This window comes from Carcharhinus amblyrhynchos, chromosome 6 (genome assembly GCF_965287045.1).
Source record: "Carcharhinus amblyrhynchos chromosome 6, sCarAmb.v2.hapA, whole genome shotgun sequence".
NCBI classification, from domain to species: domain Eukaryota; kingdom Metazoa; phylum Chordata; class Chondrichthyes; order Carcharhiniformes; family Carcharhinidae; genus Carcharhinus; species Carcharhinus amblyrhynchos.
Genome location: NC_137329.1, coordinates 12825426 through 12850872, shown reverse-complemented (window position 1 = coordinate 12850872; position 25447 = coordinate 12825426). Strand labels below are relative to the sequence as shown.

Below are 25447 nucleotides of genomic sequence, written 5' to 3'. Positions count from 1 at the left end.
TGTGCCTCAGATGCCCCCTTAAGCCCATTGCAATACTTGAGAGTACCTTTCCCATCTCACAAACTTCCTAACCATCTTATACACCATTGCCATCTCAAGAGGTCGGTAACAATTGCCAGCTTTACCAGCAATGTTCACACCCTAAGTGTGTTGTCTCTCCTTAAGGTTGAAAGATTCAGGGAATATTTCTCAGGGTCAATTTATGCCTGTGTCTCTTGTGCCGTGGAATTGGAATAGTTGCTATTACTGCCAACAGACTGATCTCCAAAAAGAAGAAAGCCGAGGTTGTTTTGCCTCCCGGATTTTCCTTCTGCGCTTGCAGAAAAATCCCACCTGAGGTCAATGGACCTTTGCATGCGTGCCCCCCCCGCCGCTGCCTGCCCCCTGCCCCCCCGCCCCCCCCTCCCACCCCACCCCCAATACCTGCTACGATTCCTGTGGCAGGTGAGATGTGAAAATTCCCCCTGACCTGTTAAAATGAGGGTAAGAGGGAGCATCAACGTTTAATATAAAGCTGAAGCTGCAACTAAAAAGAGAACTTGGTGACAGACCATTGACTTAGATAGCTTCTGTTTCCATTCTACAAGAATAAGAACAGCTTTTCTTCATTGAGGCTGTAAATCCTGCTCCATTTTGCTTTGTCTAATATATGATGATTGGACATGCGCAGATCTATGGCACTACATGTACGTGTGTGCCCTTGTGTGACACCACCATTTGTTTGCCATTATACACTTGCACATATGTGCATATATGTGCCAGCGAAGGCACTATTATCTTTGTGCTTGCATGCATGGCCATGTGCCACTCTGTATTTGCATGGTTCTGAGTGTGTCACAATGCACTTAAGGCTCATGAATATCATGATATATGCAGTAACTGTCACTATATGTGTGAGTGTTTGCAAATTACTATAGCACTAGTTATGTGAATATGTGTTCCTAGTATAAAGTATCACTCAAGAGATGTTACATGCCTGGAGAATGATGTCTGTGCTCCCTGTGTTTCCGTCCATTGGAATGTAAATTGCACCAAATGCATGCGCAGTTCCCTGATGTGTATCGAGACTCCCTGCTGACAGTACACATTCAGAAGACCAGCCCTTATAAGATTATGTACATGTGTGCCACGAAGAGATTTTAGTAGTAACAGTTGCCTGAACCCCTTTAACCTCATTGCTGCATCATTTTTAAAAATTCATTATGGGATGTGGGTATCGCTGACATGGTATTTATTATCCATATTGAATTGCTCTTGAGAAGGTAGTGGTGGGCCACCTTCTTGGACAGCAATAGTTTGTGTGATGAAGGTTCTCCCACTGTAATGTTAGGAAGGGAGTTCCAGGATTTTGATCTGCGATGATGAGGAACAACAAGTCAGGATCATCTGTGACTTGGAGGGGAACTTGCAGACTGTGGTGTTACCTTGCATCTGTTGCCCTATTCCTAGTTAGGAGAGGTCACAGATCTGGGAAGTGCCATTGAAGCATTCTTGGCAAATAGCTGTGATGCACCCTGTAGAATGGTACACACTGCTGCCACTGTGTATCAGTAGTGGGAGGATTGAATGTTTAAGATGGTGGTGCCAGTCAAGTGGTTGTTTTGTCTTGCATAGTGTACATCTTCTTGAGTGTTGTTGGTGCTGCATCTGTCCAGGTAAGTGGAGAGCATTCCATCACACTCCTGATTTATGCCTTGTGAATGAGTGAGTAGATTTTGAAGAGTCAGAAGATGAGCTACTCACTGCAGAATACCCAACTTCTGGCTTGTCCTGGTCATCCCAATATTTATGTGGCTGGTCTAATTAAGTTTTGGCCAAGTTTGGCACCAGGTTGTTGATGGTGAGTGATTAGATGGCAGTAATTCCATTGAGTGTGAATGGGAAGTCTTTAGCTGGGGACAGTCATTGCCTAGCACTTCTGTGGCTTGAATGTCATTTGCTTCTCATCGGTCAAAGTCAGTTTGTGCTGCATATGGAGATGGGTTACTGCATTATCTGAGAAATTGTGAATGGAACAGAAGAGAACCTACATCCCAACATCCCCACTTCTAACTTCATGTTGGAATGAAATTCTTATAGTATCAGATATGGAGATCTGAGCTACGTCTATGTTCTCAGCACATTCCTGGTGTATCTGGCCAAACTACACACTACATAGATGAAAGATTCATTTGTGTATTTAATTGGCAGCGCTCAGTTTGGAATAGAAACCTCAAAGGAGGCTTATGATGGTGGAGACAAAAGTTTGCTATTATGGGCATCCAGATTTGTCACATCTTCCTGCTTTTGCTTAACTATGCTTCCTCCAACATATATCACACTGGTATTATCCTGTATACCTGGTATTATCTTATATGCCTGGTGTTGTATCTCTGGTATTGGGTGGCACGGTGGCACAATGGTTAGCACTGCTACCTCACATTGTCAGGAACCCAGATTCAATTCTGGCTTTGGGTCATATCTGTGTGCAGTTTGCACATTCTCCCCGTGATTGTGTGGGTTTCCTCCAGGTGCTCCGGTTTCCTCCCACAGTCTAAAGATGTGCGGGTGAGGTGGATTGGCCATAGTAAATTGCCCCTTAGTGTCAGGGGACCAAAAGTCTAAACAAATGGAGTGACAGGGATAGGGTCTGGGTGGGATTATGGTCAGCGTGGACTTGATGGGGTGAATGACATCCTTCTGCACTGTAAGGATTCTAGGTTTTTATGATTCTATTCTATAATTATCTTAGATACCTGGTATTAGCTTACAATTCTGATGTTGTCTTGTATTTCTTACATTGCTTTGCATTTCCAATGCATTCCTTTTTCTTTAGTTCTATTCTGAACTCAGCTAATCTTGGGTGTTGTAACTGGAAGATTCTTAGACACGTTGAGAGGATAGAGAGCACATCGCGATGGGGCTGGGACAGACATCAGGAAGAGTACATGGGACTTAATAGGATTGAGGGTTATAGGTAAGCCTAGTGGGTAGGGATATGATCGGCACAACTTGTGGGCCGAAGGGCCTGTTTGTGCTGTAGTTTTTCTATGTTCTATGTTCTATGATATAGATCTTTGGAGACTTGGGCAGAGAGATGACCAATGGAGCTTAATCCAGACAAATGTGAGGTAATGCATTTTGAAAGGTCTAATACAGATAGGAAATATACAGTGAATGGCAGAATCCTTAAGAGTATTGATAGGCAAAGGGATCTGGGAGTGCAGGTACACAGGTCACCGAAAGTGGCATTGTGGGTAGAGAAGGTAGTCAAGAAGGCATACGGCATGCTTGCTTTCATCGCCAGGGCATTGAATTTAAAAATGGGCAAGTCATGTTGCAGCTTTATAGAACCTTACTTAGATCACACTTGGAATATAGTGTTCAATTCTGGTTGCCACACTACCAGAAGGACATAAAGGCTTCTGAGAAGGTACAGAAAAGATTTACCAGGATGTTGGCTGATATGGAGGGCATTAGCTATGAGGAGAGGTTGGAGAAACTTAGTTTGTTCTCACTGGAGTGACAGAGGGTGAGGGGAGACCTGATAGAAGTCTATAAGCTTATGAGAGGCATGGACCGAGGGGATATTCAGAAGCTTTTTCCCAGGGTGGAAGAATCAATTACTAGGGGGCATAGGTTTAAGGTGTGAGTGGCAAGGTTTAAAGGAGATGAGTGAGGCAGATATTTTGCACAGAGAGTAGTGGGTGCCTGGAACTCGTTGCCGGGGGAGGTACTGGAAGTGGATATGGTAGTGACTTTTAAGGGGTGTCTTGACAAGTACATGAAGAGGGTAGGAATAGAGGGATAGGGTACCTGGTATGGTAAGGGGTTTTAGTTAAGTTGGGCAGCATGGTTGGTGCAGGCCTGGAAGGCAGAAGGGCCTGTTCCTATGCTGTAATGCTCTTTGTTCTTAGTGCTGATTCAACAGTTATGGCCAATCTTTCTATAAATGTTTGTTAAAAATAATAGGAGGTATCCTCTTTCCCACTTATCTGTAACTGTGGGCAAGTCTCCTTTGATCCTGTAGGCCCTCCTTTTTCTATTCATTTATAGAACATGGGCATTGCTGGCTGGCCAACATTTATTGCCCATCCCTAGTTGCCTGAGGGCAGTTGAGAGTCAACCACATTCCTTTTGCTCTGGAGTCACATGTAGGTCAGACCAGGACAGCACATTTCTTTCACTAATGGACCTTAGTGAACTCGATGGGATTTTCCGATAATCGACGATGGTTTTATGGTCATGAATCGATTCTTCATTCTAGATATTTTTTATTGAATTCAAATTCCACTGTCTGTCATGGCAGGATTTGAACCCGGGCACCCAGAACATCAGCTGAGTTTTTGGATTAATGGTCTAGCGACAATACTACTAGGCCATTGCCTCCCCCTGCACTTTAAGAACCCACCCATCATCTTTAATTGGACAGAGAGCCCACCCTCTGGTTCTGATCCTTTCACCTTACTGTTTGGCTGACTGTTGCCAACATGGCGTGGAATCTAGACCCGGATTTGATCCCAAAGTCAGCTCTCAACCCGAAATGAAAAATCTAGGCCCCCTGTGGATTTGGTCAATATGATGCTTTTTCATTTTAAAATGAGTCCCTTTCAGTGAGATGTTCAGTGCTCTCCCCCTGCGTGGCACAGTGGTTAGCACTGCTGCCTCACAGCACCAGGGATCCGCGTTCGATTCCCAGCTTGGGTCACTTCTGTGTGGAGTTTGCACGATCTCCCTATGTCTGCATGGAGACGCTCCGGAATCCACCCACAGTCCAAAGGTATGCGGGTTTGGTGGATTGGCCATGCTAAATTGCCCCTTCCTGTCAGGGTGACTAGATAGGCTAAATGCCTATAGTTATGGGGACTGGGCCTGGGTGGGATTGTGGTCAGTGCAGACTCGATGGGCTGAATGGACTCCTTCCGCACTGTAGGATTCTATGATTCTTTCTATTTCAATGCTGTACAAACTGTCAGAGATTAAAGCATAGACTTTGCAAAATGAAACACAGCATTCGGGAGCAAATTACCACACGGGGGCAGCCTCAAATAAACCTGAGCTTTCACTAACCACTGAGCCTGATTGCTTCTGAACATTCCCACATATTTAAATTAAATTTAGTTTTTTTTGTTTTGTTTCAAACCAGGAATATAATTCGCGTTTCACAAATCAAATATTTTCTTTTGAGAGGGAATTAAAACCTTGCTGAAGAAATGAAGAGGTAATTAGGAGAAAAATACAGAATGTTGCATTAGCAAAAGAAATTAGAATCTGTTTTAACTTAGAAGGGATTGCAATTAATCAATCTCCTCCTGTTCCTCACTGGCAGCGCAGCAGCGTAGGTTTTTAAATTGGATAGAATAAAATTAGTACAAAATGCTCTTCACTCGCATTGTAAAACAGCGCTCAGCAACCTTTTAATATTTAATTTTCCAAGTGTAGAGTTATGTGGCGCCATGAGGCAAAAGCAAAAAATAATAGTGGCTTTACAGAGGAGATCAGTTGGAAAAAAAAAGCGAACTGCGCAAGAGGCAAGAAGTAATGGCTGAGGGACCTTATGTTAACTTCTTTCACACAGTTTATCTGTCTTTTTATTTGGCTTGGAATGATTCTTTTTCTTTTAAAAATGGATTGTCTCCAATACTTCATCATCTTCAGAATATATTCAGTAATGGCAACAAAATTACACCGGATAATCACTTATTGGAATGATACATCACATTCCAGTAAAACCAAAATATTTCCATTAGGGGGAATTTTGCTCCGAATTTGTAAACATATCTGTTTCCAAGCATTAATGGGTTTATAAAATCCCTCCAGTGAAGAAGGAGGCCATGCAGCGCATTGAGTCCGCACTCAGTCTTGCACAGGTTTACCCTGTAACCCCACATATTTACCCCACTAATCCCCCTATATCTCGGGACACTAAGTGGCAAGATAGCACGGGTAATCCACGTAACCTGCACATCCTTGGAGTGCAGGAGGAAACCAGAGCACCCGGAGAAAACCCACGCAGACACAGGGAGAACGTGCAAACTTCACACAGCCACCCAAGGCTGGAACTGCACCCGAGTCCCTGACAGTGTGAGGCAGCTGTGTTAACCATTATTTCGCTGTGCCGCCCCATAATTCTCAATGACTTGTTTCTATTTATTTTCCGCATTATGTGTTGTAATTATACTCCTTCTGGTTGAACGTTATGGTCCAGCACTCTAAAGCCAAAGCTCACACACCAGAGGCTGCACACACCGTCATTCCTTCCTTTGACATTCCACTTTTCCTAATGGCCTTGTGGAATTCCTCAAAATCTAATCCGATGGCTCCGATCGCAAACTTTTGCCGAATACGTGGCTCAGTGTTGAGTTGTCTCTGATATTATCTTGTGAGGCACTCTTGGGACATTTTATTACATTAAAGATATTCAAGTTGGGTGGCACAGTAGCACAGTGGTTAGCACTGCTGCTTCAGAGCTCTAGGGTCCGAGGTTCGATTCCCGACTCGGGTCATTGTCTGTGCGGAGTTTGCACATTCTCCTTGTGTCTGCGTGGGTTTCCTCCAAGTACTCCGGTTTTCTCCCACAGTCCAAAGATGTGCGGGTAACTTTGATTGGCCATGCTATGAAATTGCCCCTTAGTGTCCAGGGATGCGCAGGTTAGAGGGGTTAGTGTGTATAATATGTTGGGATATGGGGGTAAGGCCTGGGTGGGACTGTGTTTGGTGCAGACTCGATGGGCCGAAGGGCCTCTTTCTGCACTGTAGGGTTCTGTGATTGCTGTAATGGAATTTCTTTTAAACTGCAGTTATGTCTCTATCTGCTCCAACAGGTGTGGAAAGATGCGGCGACTCAGATTTTCTTTTCACTCTCTGCTGCCTGGGGAGGACTAATAACACTCTCCTCATACAACAAGTTCCACAATAACATATACAGGTAAGTCCATTCCTACTTTCCCATGTGGTGGGTTGCAGTTTTTAAAATTAATCCATAGGGTGTGGATGCCGCTGGCTGGTATTTATTGCCCATCTCTAGTTGCCCTTGAGAAGATGGTGGTGAACTGCCTTCGTCATCTGCCGCAGCCCATGTGGTGTAGGTACAACCTAGGGAAGGAGTTCTACAATTTTGTCCCAGTGATGGTGAAGGAATGGCAATATATTTCCAAGTCAGGATGGTGTGTGGCTTCGAGGGGAACTTGCAGGTGGTAGCGTTCCCATGCATCTGCTGCCCCTTGTTCTTCTAGGTGTAGGTTTGGAAGGTGCTGCTTAAGGAACCTTAGTTAGTTCCTGCAGCGCATCTTGTAGATGGTACACATGGCTGCCACTGTGCATCTGTAGGGGAGGGATTGAATGCTTGTGAATGGGATGCCAAACAAGTGAGCTGATTTGTGCTGGATAGTGTCATGCTTCTTGAGTATTGAAGTATCGCACTCATCCAGGTAAGCGGGGAGTATTCCATCATAGTCCTGATTTATGTAGTTTGCAATGATAGTGCCATTCTGCACATGGGTGGTGATCTGTTACTTTGCTCTGCCTTCCTCTAGGGACACTCTGTTGGTCACATGTTGCAACAGCGCCACAAGTGTTTTTGCCGGCTTTGTCATCTTCTCTGTCATTGGGTTCATGGCCAAGGAACTTAAAGTACCAATCACCGAGGTTGCAGATGAAGGTAATTTAAAAATGAAACATTGCTAGTATTTTAAAATAACTATTTACTTATTAGTCAATCTTTATCACTTCCTGAAGGCCGTCATTTACCCCCTGCTGGGGTTTAGCATGCGTCAGTCACTGCTCCCTCCCAGTATACAAGTGACCATTTGTTAGTGGTTATTGTGACAGAAAGTGTCAGCAACTAATGCATTGTGAGGGACACTGTGGCTTAATCCATTCCCATCTGTACCTCATATCCAATAATCATTATGTACAGCAGCATAGACACGATGGGCCAAAGGGCCTCTTTCTGTGCTGTATAACTTTATGACAGCTACGTATCCACATGAACACACATCTAACATTTGCCTACATACATCACAAGTGACAGGTAGGGTGGCATAGTTATGAAGCTGGACAAGTAATACAGAGGCGCAAACTACGATCCCGAAACTGGGTGCAGCATGGTGGTTAGCACTGCTGCCTCCCAGCACCAGGCAACCGGGTTCAATTCCGGCCTTGAGTGACTATGTGCAGTTTGCATGTTCTCCCTGTGTCCGCGTGGGTGCTCTGGTTTCCCCCCACACTCCAAAGATGTGCAGGTTAGGTGGATTGGCCATGCTAAATTAACCATTAGTGTCAGGGAGACACACTGGGTAAATAAGTGTCATTACGGGGATAGAGCCTGGGTGGAATTGTTGTTGGTGCAGGCTCGATGGGCTGAATGGCCTCCTTCTGCACTGCAGGGATTATATTTGAATTTGAAGGGATTGTATTTGTGTTTGAAATTCAAATGCCATCATGGTGGCTAGGGAATTTGAATCCAGTTACTCAAATTATTAATTTAAAAAGCTAGTGACCATGAAACAACCAGGTTATTGTAAAACCCCTTCTGCTTTATTCACAGAGTCATAGAACCCTTCAGTGCAGAAGGACGTCATCCAGCCCATCGAATCTGCACTGATTCTCTGTAAGAGCATCTTACCCAGACCCGCCCTATCCCATAACATTCATCCCACTAATCCCCCTAACCTACATATATTGGGACACTGAGGGGCAATTTAGCATGGTCAGTCTACCTAACCTACACATCTTTGGACTGTGGGAGGAACCTAGACCACATGGAGGAAATCCATGCAAACACAGGGAGAACGTGAAAACTCCATACAGACAGTGACCCAAAGCCGGAACTGAACCTGGGTCCCTGGGACTGTGAGGCAGCAGTGCTAACTACTGTGCCACTGGGCCACCCATTCATGCCCCTAGGGAAGGACATCCACTACTTTTACCCAGTCAAGTTGATTTTTAACTCTCTCTGAAATGGTTTAGAAAATAATTCATTTGTCTCAAACGACTTCAGAAAAGTTGATTAGGAATAAGATTGAGTGGGCACATGGTATTGACCTAGGCACCTGACATGACAAAACCACATTGTACCCAGTTGACTCTGCAAATTTGTCCCCACTAACAAGACTTGTGCTACAATTGACAGATCTGTCCAACAAACAGGAGCCAGACATCATCGGACTCATATCTCAAAGCCAATATCCTAGACTCGTCCATCAGCATCCCCCATTATGTCCTGCCCCGCTGACAGCACAGTGGTGTACAGCAGGAAGGAATTACCCTGGGAGTCTTCAACATTAGCTCCAGACCCCATGAGAGTTTGTAGTATGACACAATGCACAATAAAGGCAATTTCCCACTGATGAGCACATATCATCCTCCCTCAGCTGATGAACCTGTACTCCTCCATGTTGAACACTACTCGGAAGAGACACTGATAATAACAAGGGTACAGAAAGGACTCTGGGTGAGGGAACTTCAATCCCCATCACCAAAGGGAGCTGAGTAGCACTGCTGCTGACTCAGAATAGTCCTAAAAGATGTAGATACCAAACTGGGCCAGACCTGCCTTTACCCCATCCTCATGAATATTCCTGTGGCAAATGTGCTGTCCATTGAGCAAGAGTAGCCACCAAGTTGTGAGAAAGTCCCATCTTCATTTTGAGAACGTTGTGGTGTGTGGCACTTGTACCAAGCCAAATGGGATTGATGCAGAACAGTTCTGACAGCTGAAATCTGGACATTCATGGAATGCTGTGGGCCACCATTGTATTCAACCACAATCTGAAACTTCATGGCCCATGAAGGTAATTTCAGTGGTAGTCAGTCTACCACTACCATAATGCCATGGGGATCACACCTGGTTCAAAGAGAAGTGTGGAGAGTAGGCCAGGAATTAAAAGTGAGATGCTAATCTGATAAAGGTACAACGCAGGGCTTCTTCTGAGACACTTTTTTAGGATCAAGGATGACTTACTTTCACTCTAGTTGGGTGGGTTCTGAGGTGTCTGTTAAGTCCAGTGCTTGATCTGCAGACTTTGTCACATGCAGGACAAGGTGGTACTTGAAGGATTGGGTAGATGGGCTGCTTGGACGTTGGTGCAGCTGACCAGGAGTGTCTGGATTTGGCAGTACTATTCTTATTTTTGGAGGAGATGTGTCTATAAATATAAGATCTCGCTTTTTAGTGTTTCCCATTGATTTACCCTCTAGCAATGACAGCCTGTCCACCTCCGCCAAGTCCCTGCAAAATTTGCCTTCTCCCAGTTCAAAACTTTTTCTCCTGCTTTATCTCTGTCCTTTTCCATGACAATGTTAAATCTAACTGAATTGTGATCACTATTCCTGACATGGTTGCCAACTTTCACTTCACCCTTCCTCACGTGTCTGAGCACACTGAGCAACAAAGCCTACAGGCCCTGACAAAATCCTAGTAGCAGTATTGAAGACTTATGCTTCAGAACTACCTCTAGCCAAGCTGTTACAGTACTGTATCAACGCTGGCATCTAATCAATGATATAGAAAATTGACCAGGCAGGACAAACTCAGTCCAGGCAATTATGGCCCCATCAGTCTACTATCGGTCAGCAGCACAATGATGGAAAGTGTCACCAGTAATGTGGAAGCATTGGAAAGGGTGGAATCATTAGATGTGGAGGCATTGGAAAGGGTGCCGAGGAGGTTTACCAGGATGTTGCCTGGTATGGTGGGAAGGTCTTATGAGGAAAGGCTGAGGGACTTGAGGTTATTTTCGTTAGAAAGAAGAAGGTTAAGAAGTGACCTAATTGAGGCACGCAAGATGATCAGAGGGTTAGATAGGGTGAACAGTGAGAGCCTTTTTCCTCGGATGGTGATGGCTAACATGAGGGGACATGGCTTTAAATTGAGGGGTGGTAATTATAGGATGGATGTCAGAGGTAGGTTCTTTACTCAGAGGGTAGTAAGGGCGTGGAATATCCTACCTGCAGCAGTTGTGGACTCGCCAACTTTAAGGGCGTTCAAATGGTCAGTGGTTAGGCATATGGATAACATTGGAATAGTTTACGTTAGAGGGTCATTAGATTGGTTCCACTGGTCAGCACAACATCAAGGGCCGAAGGGCCTGTACTGCGCTGTAATGTTCTATGTTTTAATGCTTACTCATCAATATCTTACTCACCAGTGCTGAATATGGTTCCAGGACCAATCAAATTCAGGCCTGATAACACCTTTGATCCAAACATGGAAAACACGCTGAATCAAGGCCTTGACTTAAAAACAGTCACTTTCTAAAATTTGAACAAATGTGGCATTACGGAGCCCGAGTGAAATTGAAGTTAATTGGAATTGGGGAGGACACTTTCCATTGCCTGGAGCTGTGTCTAGCAGAAAGGAAGGTGCTTATGCTAATTGGAGACCAATCGTTTTAACCGTAGGATATTGCTTAAGTGGTTCTTCAGGGCAGTATCCTGGGCCCAACAATCTTCAGCTGCTTCACTAATTACCTTCTCTCCATTGGAACACCAGAAGTGGGAATGTTTGCTGATGATTGCGTGGCCTTTGGTTTTATTGAAACGCATGTAAATTACTTGTTAATTTCCACCCAATTCATGGTATAGTGCTATTTCTTTCTATTCTTTCATGGGATGTGGGTAACGCTGGCTAGACCAGCATTTGTAGTTCATTCATTATTGCCATTGGGAAGGTGATGGTGAGCTGCCTTCTTTAATCACTGCAGTCCATTAGGTGCAGGCACAGTTTAAAGATTATTTTTTATTAGTGTCACAGGTAGCCTTACATTAGCACTGCAATGAAGTTCTTGTGAAAATCTCCTAGTCGCCACACTCTGACACCGGTTCAGGTACACTGAGGGAGAATTTAGCATGGCAATGCACCTAACCAGCACGTCTTTCAGACTGTGGGAGGCAACCCACACAGACACGGGGAGAATGTGCAGACTCTGCACAGACCCAAGCTAGCAATCAAACCCAGGTCCCTGGTGCTGTGAGGCAGCAACGCTAACCATTGTACCACCATACTACCTTTGGGGAGGGAGTTCCAGGATTTTAACTCAGCCATAGTTTGGCCGCACTGACTGCTAATCTTAGTAGCTTCTAAACATTCAGCCACATATCAACCAAAATTCTGATTTTTTGTTCCATTTCTAACAGCTTGATTGGAAAATGGATTTTGTTCCGCGGAGCACATCATTTATTTTAAGTGAGAAATTAGAAAAATTTGAGTCTACACCCAGACTGGTCTTCGGATGAGAAATCTAGCTGAGGTTAAAGGGGCTCCACAAGAGCAGACAGAAGGTCCATCTCTGTGCCTCAGCAGGTGGAATAGCCTGGTTGAAGAGTCCAATCGTTACGTGTTGTCAAGGTAATGTTTAACGAGTGCAATTCTTGTGTGTTCTAGGTCCAGGTATTGCATTCGTGGTGTATCCAGAGGCTTTAACAAGGCTCCCTCTATCTCCATTCTGGGCTATAATTTTCTTTTTGATGCTTCTAACACTTGGATTGGACACTATGGTAAGTCTCAGCCACATAAGACTGACCTGCGGCCACTTCACGTACCTGAGTTCTATATAGGTTGTTCTGTTTTTTCTGAGTTTAGGTTCCCACATTAAGGGAGCATTACAGGGAAGGCAGTGACAAAATGGTATTGTCACTGGATTAGTAATCCAGAGACCCAGGGCATGTTCTGGGGACCTGGGTTTAAATCCCGCCACGGCAGATCGTGAAATTTGAATTTGATAAAATTCTGGAATTAAAAGTTTAATTAAACTGTTGTCGATTGTTGTAAAAACCCATCTAGTTCACTGAGCAAATCTACCATCCTTATCTGGCTTGGCTTACATGTAACTTTCAAATGCCCTTTGAAATGAAGGGTAGGTAGAGATGGACAATAAGTGGTGGCCCAGCCAGTGATGCCCACATCCCATAAATGAATTTAAACAACTAAACACATGAAATTCACTAATGCCCAGTTCACTCACAGACTAGGACTTATTTGAGTTCATAGAATCTGACAGAAGGAGGCCATTCAGCCCAACGCATCTGCACCAGCCACAATCCCATCCAGGCCCTATCCCCATTACCCATGCATTTACCCTAACTAGTCTCCCCTAACACTAAGGGGCAATTTAGCATGGCCAATCCACCTAACCTGCACATCAAAACTGTGGGAGAAAACTGAAGCACCCAAAGGAAACCCACACAGACACAAGGAGAACATGCAAACCCCACACAGACAGTGACCCAAGCCAGGAATCGAACCCGGGTCCCTAGCATTGTGAGGCAGTAGTGCTAACCACCGTGCCACCATATGATGCACTTTTTGTTTTCTCACTGGACTAAGCTGGTTGAGTTTGGCAGTGACTTATTTCATGCACATCAAGATTAAGGATGCTGATTTCCTCGATTTCATCTGTACCGCATTTCCATTTCGCTCACCAACTTTGTGGTATAACTAAACAATATTTCCAATGGACGGATGGCAAGTTCCAGACAATTTCTCAGTTCAGTTGAGTAACTACTAGAAACTCAAACCACTCCAACTCATTTCATTTGGGAATATTTACAGAGAAGAGACTGTGGAATGCAGCAAGGCGCAATATTTTGAATCTAATGTGATTCACCAGCCTGAACTTCCTTCAAACGTGACCTCCTGCTGGGAGTAATTTTACTATTCAGATCTCAGGAGTTTGGGCTGCATTTAGACCCAGCTTGTAAAGATGAAGAGGCAATATTTTGTCTCTTGCATCATCTGTTTTATTAATATGGAACTGTATTATACAACATAATTAATACAATTTAATTAAAATAACATGTAATATGTATAAGATGGTGCACTAATTCTCATCAAATTAAATTAATTGAAAAGCACATTTAAATTACTTGTTAATTTTCAGTCAATTTATGGTACGGCGTTATTTCTTTACATTCTTTCTCTTTTAATGGTGCAGAAGGAGACCATTTGGCCATCATATCTGCATCGGCTGTCCAGATGATTTAGTGCTATGTGGTCTAACGATTAGGATTCCTGATTTGGGCAGCACAGTGGCACAGTGGTCAGCCCTACTGCCTCACAATGCCAGGGACCCTGGCTTCAATTCTGCCTTTGGGTCACTGTCTGTGTGGAGTTTGCACATTCTCCTCATGTCTGCATGGGTTTCCTCCGAATGTTCCGATTTCCTCCCACACTCCAAAGATATGTGGGTTAGGTTGATTGGCCATGCTAAGTTGACCCAAGTGTCAGGGAGATCAGCAGAGTAAATATGTGGGGTTACAGGGATAGGGCCTGGGTGGGATTGTTGTTGGCACAGGTTCAATGGGCCAAATAGTGTCTTTCTCCACTGTAGGGGTTCTGTAGCTGTTACTAGGGGGCATAACTATAAGGTTCACGGTGGGAGATATAGGAGGGATGTCTGAGATAGGTTCTTTACCCAGAGAGTGGTTGGGGTGTGGAGTGGACTGCCGACTGTGATAGTGGAGTCGGACACTTTAGGAGCTTTCAAGCGGTTATTGGATAGGCACATGGAGCACTCCAGAATGATAGGGAGTGGGATAGCTTGATCTTGGTTTTGGACTAAGCTTGGCACAACATTGAGGGCCGTAGGGCCAGTACTGTGTTGTACTGTTCTATGCTCTATGATTCCCCTGCCTTTTCCCTGTACCCCTGCACACTGTTTCTATTCAAATAATCATCTAATGCACTCTTCAATGCCACAATTGAACCTGCCTCACCTTTTAGTTTTAATTATTAGTGTCACAAGCAGGCTTACATTAACACTGTAATGAAATGACTGTGAAAATCCCCTAATAGACACACTTTGGTGCCTGTTAAGAACATAAGAACATAAGAAATAGGTGCAGGAGTAGGCCATCCAGCCCTTCGAGCCTGCCCCGCCATTCAATAAGATCATGGCTGATCTGTCGCTGCTCAGTTCCACTTTCCCACCCTCTCCCCATAACCCTTAATCCCCTCTCCTATCAAAAACCCATCAACCCGCGTCTTAAAAATATTTAGCGAGGCAGCCTCCACCACTTCAACGGGCAGAGAATTCCAGAGATTCACCACCCTTTGAGTGAAGAAGTTCCTCCTCAACTCCGTTCTAAACCGCCCCCCTTTTATCTTGAGGCTGTGCCCCCTGTTCGGGTACACCTCACTGCCAGGTAGTGCATTCCAGACCTGAACCACTTGCTGTGTGGAAAAATCTTTCTCTCACATCACATTTGCTTCTTTTGAAATCAGTTTAAATCTTGTTCTTGATCCTTTTACAAGGGGGGTGGTGGTGGTGGTGGTGTGCAGTTTCTCCCGATCTACTCCAGGTCCTCATGATTTTGAACATCTCTATCAAATCTCCTCTTAGCCCCTTCTCTCCAAAGAGAACTGTTACAACCTCTCCAATCTATCCTCATAACTGAACTTTCTCATTCCTGGAACCATTCCTGTAAACTGCTTCTGCATTTTTTCCAGCACATTCACATCCTTCCTATAGTGTGGTACCTGGAACTGGCTCACAGTATTCCAGCTGATAACTAACTAGTGTTGTTATAAGTTTAGCATAAACTCCTTGCTCTTGTACTTTATGCCATTAGTAATAAGTCCAGAATACTATGTATTTTATTAACAACTCTCTCCACCTGTCTTGCTAACTTCAATGATCTATACATATATACTCACAGATCCCTTTGCTCCAGCACTCCTTTAAGAATTTTACCCTCTCCTTATATTGTCTCTCCATGCTCTTCCGACCAAAATGGCCTACTCCTGATTCAAGTTTCTATGGCCCCAATTCTCCCAAAAGTGCTGAATTGGTGGGAAAACTGTTCTAGATCCTGACTGTTTTCTCAATTCAGTTTCTCACCTGAATCTCTGCACTATGTGCAATGCAGAAGTCCCAATCGTGAATCTCATAAAAACCCGGGGTGGGGGGGGGTGCGACCTGTTCACGCTGGAGTTTCGCAGTTCTGGAACTCTGTGCATGCACAGTGGCCCAGATCTGTCAGACTCCTCATTTGCTGGCCAGCTCGATTGTGGCCAGCCTGGGACCCCCTCAGTGCTGCCCCTCCAGCTCCCCCATGGCCCAATCGAGGCCTCCACAGCAAATTCCAGGCCAGCCCTGACTCTCCCTGCCCTGAAGTGCCCCAATGTCCAACCCCCTGGCACACAGTAGTGGCGATCCCCCACCCCCCTTACCCCAGCAGACCCCCCCCCCCCCACCCCCGCTGACACCCCTACTGCCCCAGGGTCAAAACACCCTCCCCGCCTGCCTGCACGCCCCCTGCACTCAGGGAGGCAGCTGTACTGAGAAGTACCTGCCTGAGTATTGCAAAACATTGTAAATAAATCAGTTTTGGTGAAAGGGCAGCATAGACAAGTTGGGCCGAAGGGCCTCTTTCTACGCTGTAAACCTCGTTGACTCTATGACTCCATGACTCTATGAAAAGACACTGGCCTCTCAGAAATTATTTCAGTTCTAACCAAGAAGAAAATAAGGAATTTTTTTGGAAAGGGAAGAGAAGCGATTAAAAGATTATAATGGTTCTATCGCTCTTAATGAGGATGGTGTTGCTACAGCCCTCTCCAAGGCGCTCTCAGGATTAGGCCAGGTGTGAACTGCAATGGTCCAGAACCAGCTGACTGACTCCACTTATACCATCCACACCTATCACATGCAGCCTCCTCCGACAGAAAGTAGCATGAACCGAATCATTTAATTAAGAAGCAGAGATTTTACAGCATTCACAGTGTGCTCATGATCAAACTCTGCCCACACTGATAGGTGACAGTTTCCATCCTCCGATGTCTGTGGAAGGTCTAAAGGAGAGTCGACACATTTATAATCATTGTTTTTATTGACAAAGGGCACCAGATTGCAAATTTGTAATAAAAAAAATAAAAATATTCAGCAGCTCATGGTACTTTCAGATCAGCCATGATTTTTGATTTGATTTTGATTTGATTTATTATTGTCACATGTATTAGCTTACAAGGTAGGTCCATTCAAAAGTCTGATGGCAGCAGGCAAGAGGCTGAGTCAGTTGGAATGTGGCCTCAGAATTTTGTATCTTTTTCCCAATGGAAGAAGGTGGAAGACAGAATGTTCGGGGTGTGTGGGGTCCTTAATTATGCTGCCTGCCTTGCCGAGGCAGTGGGAAGTGTAGACAGAGTCAATGGATGAGAGGATGGTTTGCGTGATGGATTGGGCTACATTCACGACTTTTTGTAGTTCCTTGCAGTCTTGGGAAGAGCATGAGCCATACCAAGCTGTGATACAACCAGAAAGGATGCTTTCTAGGGTGCATCTATAAAAGTTGGTGAGAATCGTAGCTGACATGCCAAATTTCCTTAATCTTCTGAGAAAGTAGAGGCGCTGGTGGGCTTTCTTAACTATAGTGTTGGCATGTAGGGACCAGGGCAGATTTTCAGTGATCTGGACCTCTAAAAAAGTCTCATTAAACAGCAGAGAAGGCTCGATGGGATGAATGGCGTACTCCTACGGCCTACATCCATAACATCTTCCTGCTTGATTGAAGGGTTCGCATTGGCGAGATGAACTTATCTCTTGCCATGGTGGCTGTCTGACCTGCTCAAGTGTTTCCAGCATTTCATGGCTTTTTGCTCCAGCTCTCAGTGTTATCTTCACTGCAAAGACAGAGGAGTGAGCCGCACATAAAGATTAAATAGATCATTTCACACTCTCAGGTATTCCCAAAGTCCTTCCAGCCAGTGAAATAGTTTTGAAGTGCAATTTCTTGTATTGTGGGAAAACACTGAAAAAAAAGACGTTATATGGACGTCCACTTGGTGGTGGGGATTGCTTGCACCTTACTATAAAAACCCAACTCCCATTTCTACTGATTTCAATAGTTTCTATTTCATTAGCTGATCTGCAACAGAGGTTTCGATCTGGGGGCATAGGTTTAAGGTGCGAGGTGCGAATGGTTTAAAGGAGATGTAAGAGGCAAGTTTTTTACACAGAGGGTGGTGGGTGCCTGAAACTTGCTGCTGGGGGAGGTAATGGAAGTAGATACAATAGTGACTTTTAATGGGCATCTTGACAAATACATGATCAGGATGGAGATGGAGGGATATGGTCCCAAGAAGGGCAGGGGGTTTTAGTTCAGTCAGGCAGCATGGTTGGTGCAGGCTTGGAGGGCCAAAGGGCCAATTCCTGTGCTGTAATTTCCCTCGTTCTTTATTCTTTGATCTGGATGGCAAGTTGAAAACCCATCTAACAAATTCACCACATTTTACATCAAACACTAAACATGTCACCTCCTATGATTATGGTCCATACAAGTGCGTCCTTCACACATTCCTTCTTACAAGTACAGATATGTTGCCAGATTTGAATAGCTCTAAACAGAAAGAAAATGTAAAAAATGACAAAGGTCATTTTCCAATTCTCTGTCTAACTTGCCTATGTTTTTCCAATTAAATCGAAGTTTGCCACCCTCGAAACCATCGTGACGTCTGTTGTGGATGAATTCCCAGGATACCTGCGGCCCAAGAAGCCACTCTTCACATTAGTCTGCTGTGTGGTTTTTTTCTTCATGGGTATTCCCATGGTAACCCAGGTAAGATTTTGCTACAATTTCAGTGAACGTGGTCAATTTCAGCAACCAGAAACCTCTCCATTTCTTTTTATTTTGAGCAGTGATGTGGTGGGAGGGTTTCAGATGCAGGAGTTCAAAGAAAATGTGTTGACCACGTTTCCAAATCTACTAGTGTTTAAAATTATTTCATGGGGTGTGGGCAATGCTGGCTGGGCCTGCATTCATTGCTAGTTGTCCTTGAGAAAGTGGTAATGAGTTGTCCTCATGAGTTGTCCACCCAGTGTTGTTAGGGAGGTCATTCCTGGATTTTAGACCATAAGACCATAAGACACAGGAGCAGAATTAGGCCACTCGAACCATCAAATCTGCTCCGCCATTCAATCATGGCTGATATTTTTCTCATCCCCATTCTCTTGCCTTTTCTCTCTAACCTCTGATCCCTTTATTAGTCAAGAACCTATCTTGACTAATATAGGTTCTAAGAAAATTCCCCTAGTCACTACATTCTGGCACCTGTTTGGGTCAAGGCATCTAACCAGCACGTCTTTCAGACTGTGGGAGGAAACCGGAACACCTGGAGGAAACCCACGCAGACACAGGGAGAATGTGCAAACTCCACACAGACAGTGACTCAAACCAGCGCGTCAGCCACCCTTTCCAACACGGGCAGTGTTTGACTTTTTTTGAACGCAGTCCTTTTGAGATAATATATGTTTGACCTATTAAGAAAGTGACCTTTAAATACAATTACGATAATTTGTCACTGCCAAGGATTATTATCTTCACTACCAGAGCATAGGGAAAGGATCAGGGGAGCAGAGAATGAGCAACAGCACTGTGGCAGAAGGGCAAACAGAGACAGAGAGAAGAGGAGGAGAGTGGGGCAAATGTCCAGAGAAAGTAGTAACCTGAAGAGGACAAGAGCAAGGAGCTCTTGGCAAGGCAAGGAATTGGGTCAGGTACACCAGGGGGAGCAGAGCATTTCTTTCGATGCTGCTCTTTACTACTCCACTCGAAGGAGCAGTGCTCTGAAAGCTTGTGATTCCAATCAAACCTGCTGGACTTTAGCCTGGTGTTGTTAGACTTCTTACCTTGACTACAATGTCCTGTGGTTGTCCACACTGCACATTTGATGATCCGCTGTTCCAGCAGCCTCACACTCTGGGCTCAGGATTCTTCCAGACATATTTTCCCACTCCTTGCTGCTCGTTCAATCGCAGGCAGGTTTCTCCCTGCAGTTACTGTTGATAGGTGGACAGAGGATAAGCCTATCAGCAGCATACACGGGGCAGGACCAGCCTGTGATTGGGTGAGCAGCTTTACAGCACTTTTCAACATAAGTCAGTGGAATGTCCAAACAACTTTGGCAGGCCACATGGAATCGAACAAGCCTGCCTTTGAGTACAGAGCAAAGTGAAAATACTTTGCAAGTTCAGGGATGGTTTGCATGTCAATATGTCCGCACACTTCATCCTGTTCAAGCAAGCCCCATGTTGCTAAGCCTGCGCACTACACTCTTGGTAAGAATGCTTACAACTCCCCAATTGACTCATAACATTAAACCCACCTCCCTCCACTCTACATTCCTCACATCTCTCATTTTGCCTCTCATATGATAATTACCACACACTCCTTAAACATGAACCTATCTGCCACACACACAACCTTTCACCCCCAAGATTGCACTCAGAGAAGTGATGTGAAATACGCTGGGTTTTTTCCTGGTGGCTTGTTGATTTATAGAAACATAGAAACTCGAAGGAAGAGTTTCGAAGTTTCAGCTCAAAGAGCTGAGTGGCCTACTCCTGCTACTAATTTCTGTGTTTCTATGCATAGGCCATTTGGCCCTTCGAGTCTGCTCCGCAATTCATTTTGATCATGGCTGATCATCAAATTCAATATCCTGATCCACCCTTCCCCCGACATCCCTTGATCCCTTTAGCCCCAAGAGCTATATCTAATTTCTTCTTGAACTCACACAACATTTTGGCCTCAATTACTTTATGTAGACGTGAAATCCACACATTCTCCAACCTCTTGGTGAAAAAATTTCTCCTCATTTCAATTCTAAAAGGTTTACCCCTTATCCTCAAACTATGACCCCTAATTCTGGACTCCCCCACCATTGGGAACATCCTTTCTGAATCTACCCTGTCTAACCCCGTTAGAATTTTATAAGTTTCAATAAGATCCGCTCTCACTCTTCTAAACTCCAGTTGAATAGAATCTTAACCGACTTAGTCTCTCCTCATATGACAGACCCAGTTTACCAGGAATCAGCCTGGTAAAGCTTTGTTGTACTCCCTCTATAGCAAGGACGTCTTTTCCCTGACAAGGACACCAAAACTGCACATGATACTCCAGCTGTGGTCTCACCAACGCACTATACAATTGCAGTAAAACATCCCTACCCCTATATTCAAATTCTCTTGCTTTGAAGGCCAACATATCATTTGTCTTCTTTACTGGCCTGCTGTACCTGTGCACTTGCCTTTAGTGACTGGTGCACGAGGACACCAAGGTCTTGCCACCTCTTTCAATTTACGCTTATTCAAGCAATAAACTGTTTTCCTATTATTGCTCCCAAAGTGGATAACCTCAGATTTATCCACAGTATACCACATCTGCTATGCAAATGACTACACACTCAGCCTGTCCAAATCACGCTGAAGCATCTCTGCATCCTCCTCACAGCTCACCCTCCTATCCAACTTTGTATTGTCTGCAAATGTGGAGATAATACATTCAGGTCCCTCTTCTAAATCATTAATATATAACACAAACATTTGGGGTCTTTGCACAGATCCCTGTGGAACCTCACTAGTCACTGACTGCCAATCAGAAAAAGACCCAATTATGCCAACTCTTTGCTTCCTATCTGCTAACCAGCTTTCTATCCACCTCAAGACATTCCCATGTGCTTTAAATTTACAAAGTAGTCTGCTATGTGAGACTGTGCTGAAAGCCGTCTGAAAGTCTATCAGCATTATAGTCAATAAAGAAACAGAATTTTGTAGGCACTAATAACTTTACAAAATCAACAATTCCTGGATAGATTCTGCTGGGCCAGGAGGATGATGGACACTTCTGGTGTCATTTGGTAGAATGTGTGGAAAGAACCGAGGAGATGCTGCCACTGCAGTCAATCAGCTCAGGGTAACAACCTGCTGAATTTACCCACTGATGCCCATTGCTGAGACAAGTGAGGAGGGCATGACCTGGTTTACATCTGGTTTACCTGGGGGTGGGAATCTGGAATGCACATCCAGGGAAGGCAGTTGAGGCTGGGAACCTTACAAGCTTTAAAAAATATTTGGAACTTGAAATATCATAATATTCAAGGATATGGGACAAGTGCAAGACTATTGGGTGGCAATGAGGCATAGTGGTCAGCGCTGCTGCCTCACAGTGCCAGGGACCCAGATTCGATTCCTGGCTTGGGTCACTGAATGGAGCTTGCACATTCTTCATTCTTCCCGTGTCTGTGTGTGTTTCCTTCGGGTGCTCCGGTTTCATTGAATCATAGAAATCCTACAGTGCAGAATGAGGCCATTTGGCCCATCGAGTCTGCACCGACCACAATCCCACCCAGGCCCTACCCCCATATCCCTACATAGTTACCCGCTAATCCCTCTAACCTAAGCATCTCAGGACACTAAGGGGCAATTTTTAGCATGGCCAATCATCCTAACCTGCACATCTTTGGATTCCTTCCACAGAAAGATGTGCTGGTTAGATACATTGGCCATGCTAATTTCTCCCTCAGTGGACCCGAATGGGCATTAGAATGTGGCAACAAGGAGAGTTTTACAGTAACATCATTGCACTGTTAATGTCAGCCTATTTGAGACACTAATAAATCAACTTAAAGTGCAGGAAACAGCGATTAGCACACCCCCCGTGGTAGATATTGTAGAATGGGCTGAAGCGCCTTTTCTGCCCTGTACCACTCCATGACAAACGAGTTCAGCAACATTCTAGTTGACCAACCAATGCCGAATTGGTGCCTTTTGTGCATACCCCTGTTGCACCCTCTTCTGGTGACAGTGTTAGTGCATATTAATAAACTGCTTTCACTGACATTGTTCAGGCTTCAGACGTACCTATATACAAGCACTCATATGTTCACTGATCAATTTTAAACTGATGCCAAAGAGGAATATGAACATACTTGAAAGCAGCTGCTTAAACTTTCAGCCCTGCTGTCTGTAGTTAAAATGCTTTGGCACTCATTGATAATATTTTCATATGGAAGGAACCTAAAGATTAACTGAATCAAGATGTTCGCGCTTGTGTGAAAAATCTACGCCTAAACTCCAATTCAAACATTCAATGAAATTTAGGAAAACACTGTCAAGTGTTGCAATGGATGGAAATCCCAAACGTCTCCTGGTGGCAGGCTGCGTGCTCATGCCGTGATGTTCAAATGGTGCTTTCATATCGCACTGCCTGAAATTTAATGAAAGAATCGAAGGAAGATTGAGTTAAGATCAAAAAGGGAGCTGTGTAACCAGTGTTCATGCTGTCACGGGCAGTTGAAGCCAGATCACCTTATTCTGAACCGAATCATGAATTCTAAGGGAAATCTATCTTTGATTGACAAGGGAGTCAAAGTTATGGGAGGCAGGCAAGAAAGCGGAGCTAAGGCCAAATCAGAGCAGCTAGGTTTTATTGACTGGCGCAGCAGACTCAAGAGATGGAATGGCTGACTCCTGCACCTATTTTTTATAGTAAGAAGTCTGACAACACCAGGTTTAAGTCGAACCGATTTATTTGATAGTAAACTCGCAAGTTTTGGGGTTTGCCCCTTCATCAGGCGAATGGAGAGTTCTGGCCTCAAACAGAGCATAGAACAGCATAAAACACTATTTTTTATACCCTTACCTCGAAATGTACTTTGATTCTACTTTTGTTTTACCCCAGTTCTTTTAAGACGCAAATGACTGGTTGTTTCCAAAAAAAAATTGTGTAAACTAATTTTAATATTGTCGTGAAGCTTCTCGCACAATTCAAAATATTTACCGGTTTATTTTGTGATACTAGAGTGGGATTTACATGTTGCAACTGGTAGACACATATGCAGCCTCCTATTCCCTGGTCATCATCGCAATATTTGAACTTGTCGGAGTTTCATACATATACGGTAAGTCCGATATAGTTAACTGAGTTTTATTCTTAGTTGGTGCCGTTCCCACAAAACCATTAATCTCGCACGATCAATATTTTGTGAACTCCATTTCGCTATTTGTATAAATCTGTTTGCACCAGGATAATTGAATTGAACACAATTCCATAACATAATGTAAAGCAACTCAATTCAATGTTTTGCTGAGAGTTTTGTTTTCCCCTTTTGCCTGCATGAGTGGCGTACTCCACGGTGGCTAATTTGTTACTTTGGTAACTTTTTCAGCCAAAGTATGGGAGGAATCTGCATTAAAAAGCCAGCTGATGACACATTACTTCAGACAATGCCTGTTTTACTGTTTCACATTGTAATTAGAATCAACCAACCTACATACTTCCTCTTAATCCTCTACCTGAAGACAAAACAGTTTTTGGCTTTTGACAACTGATTACTAGAATCATGTTGTGCATAATGAATCACAGGATCCCTACAGTGCAGAAAGGTACATTTGGCCCATCGGGCCTGCACTGATTCTTTGACAGCTCACACCCAGGCCCTATCCCCATAACCCCAGCTATTTACCCCTCTAACCTACATATCTTGGGACCCCAAGGGCCAATTTAGCATGGCCAATCCACCTAAGCTGCACATTTTTGGACTGTGTAAGGGAACCAGAAGAAGCCCACCCAGGCACGAGGAGACTGTGCAAACAGTCACCCAAGACTGGAATTGAACCTGGGTACCTGGTGCTGTGAGGCAACAGTGCTAACCACTGTGCCACCTCTAACCATAACATGATGGCTGTGATCAATTATTGAACTGATTTTCTTCCATTCAGAGAATGGTTGAGAATATATACCTGTGTCTGTCAGCTTAGCTCAATGTCAGTACTCTTGCATCTGAGCCTGAAGGACAGCAGTTCATTTCCTACTGCAGGGACTAGGGCTCTTGAGACTGAATTGCAAAATTATTGCAAGATACAATGAGGCCATTTGGCCCATCACCTCTGTACCTCTGCTCTCTGAATAAGCAATTCACTTAGTGCCATTCTCCTATCTTCTCCCATAATTCTGCACATTTATCCTTTTCAGATAACTGTTTGATTCCCTTTTGAGTGTTTCAATTGAACCTGCCTCAACCAGACTCTGAGGCAGTGCATTCCAGATCTTAACCGTTTGCTGCGTGAAAATGTTTTTTTCTCTCATGTCGCTTTTGCGTCTCTTGCCAAGTGCTCTCATTGTCAATCATAAAAATTTAAAGTTAAAAGTTTAGTTATGAGTCACAAGTAAGGATTACATTAACACTGCAACAAAGTTACTGTTGCCACATTCTGGCACCTGTTTGGGTCAATGCACCTAACCAGCACGTCTTTCAGACTGTGGGGGGAAACTGGAGTACCTGGAAAAAATCCACACAGACATGGGGAGAATGTGCAAACTCCGCGCAGACAATGACCCAAGCTGATAATCGAACCCAGGTCCCTGGCATTGTAAGGCAGCAGTGCTAACCACTGTACCACCATGCTGTCCCATCATTTCATCGGTGGGAATTGGTTCCCCAAATCTACTCTGTCCAGGTTCTTCGTATCTTGATATACGTGCACAACTGTAATTTCCTATTCCCTAGTCATCATTGCAATATCTGAACTAATCGGAGTTTCATATATATATACATACGTACACAGTAAGAGCAATGTCCTCTTAGCCCTCTCCAAGGAGAAGAGTCCCAACTTCTCCAATCTATCTTCATAGCTGAAGTTCCACATCCCTGGAACCATCCCCGTGAATCATTTTTGTACATTCTCCTGGT

General features: G+C 44.3%; 1 protein-coding gene across 2 annotated transcripts in view; it reads left to right on the top strand.

Annotated features, from left to right (window-relative positions):
- Positions 1–25447, top strand: part of slc6a5 (solute carrier family 6 member 5) — a 64622-nt gene that overhangs the window by 29547 nt on the left and 9628 nt on the right. For both annotated transcript variants that reach the window (XM_080189911.1, XM_080189910.1), the window contains 5 exons: positions 6804–6907; positions 7515–7639; positions 12365–12477; positions 18403–18534; positions 23557–23656. In XM_080189911.1, the coding sequence (XP_080046037.1) occupies positions 6804–6907; positions 7515–7639; positions 12365–12477; positions 18403–18534; positions 23557–23656 (574 nt within the window). The remainder of the gene's footprint in view (positions 1–6803; positions 6908–7514; positions 7640–12364; positions 12478–18402; positions 18535–23556; positions 23657–25447) is intronic.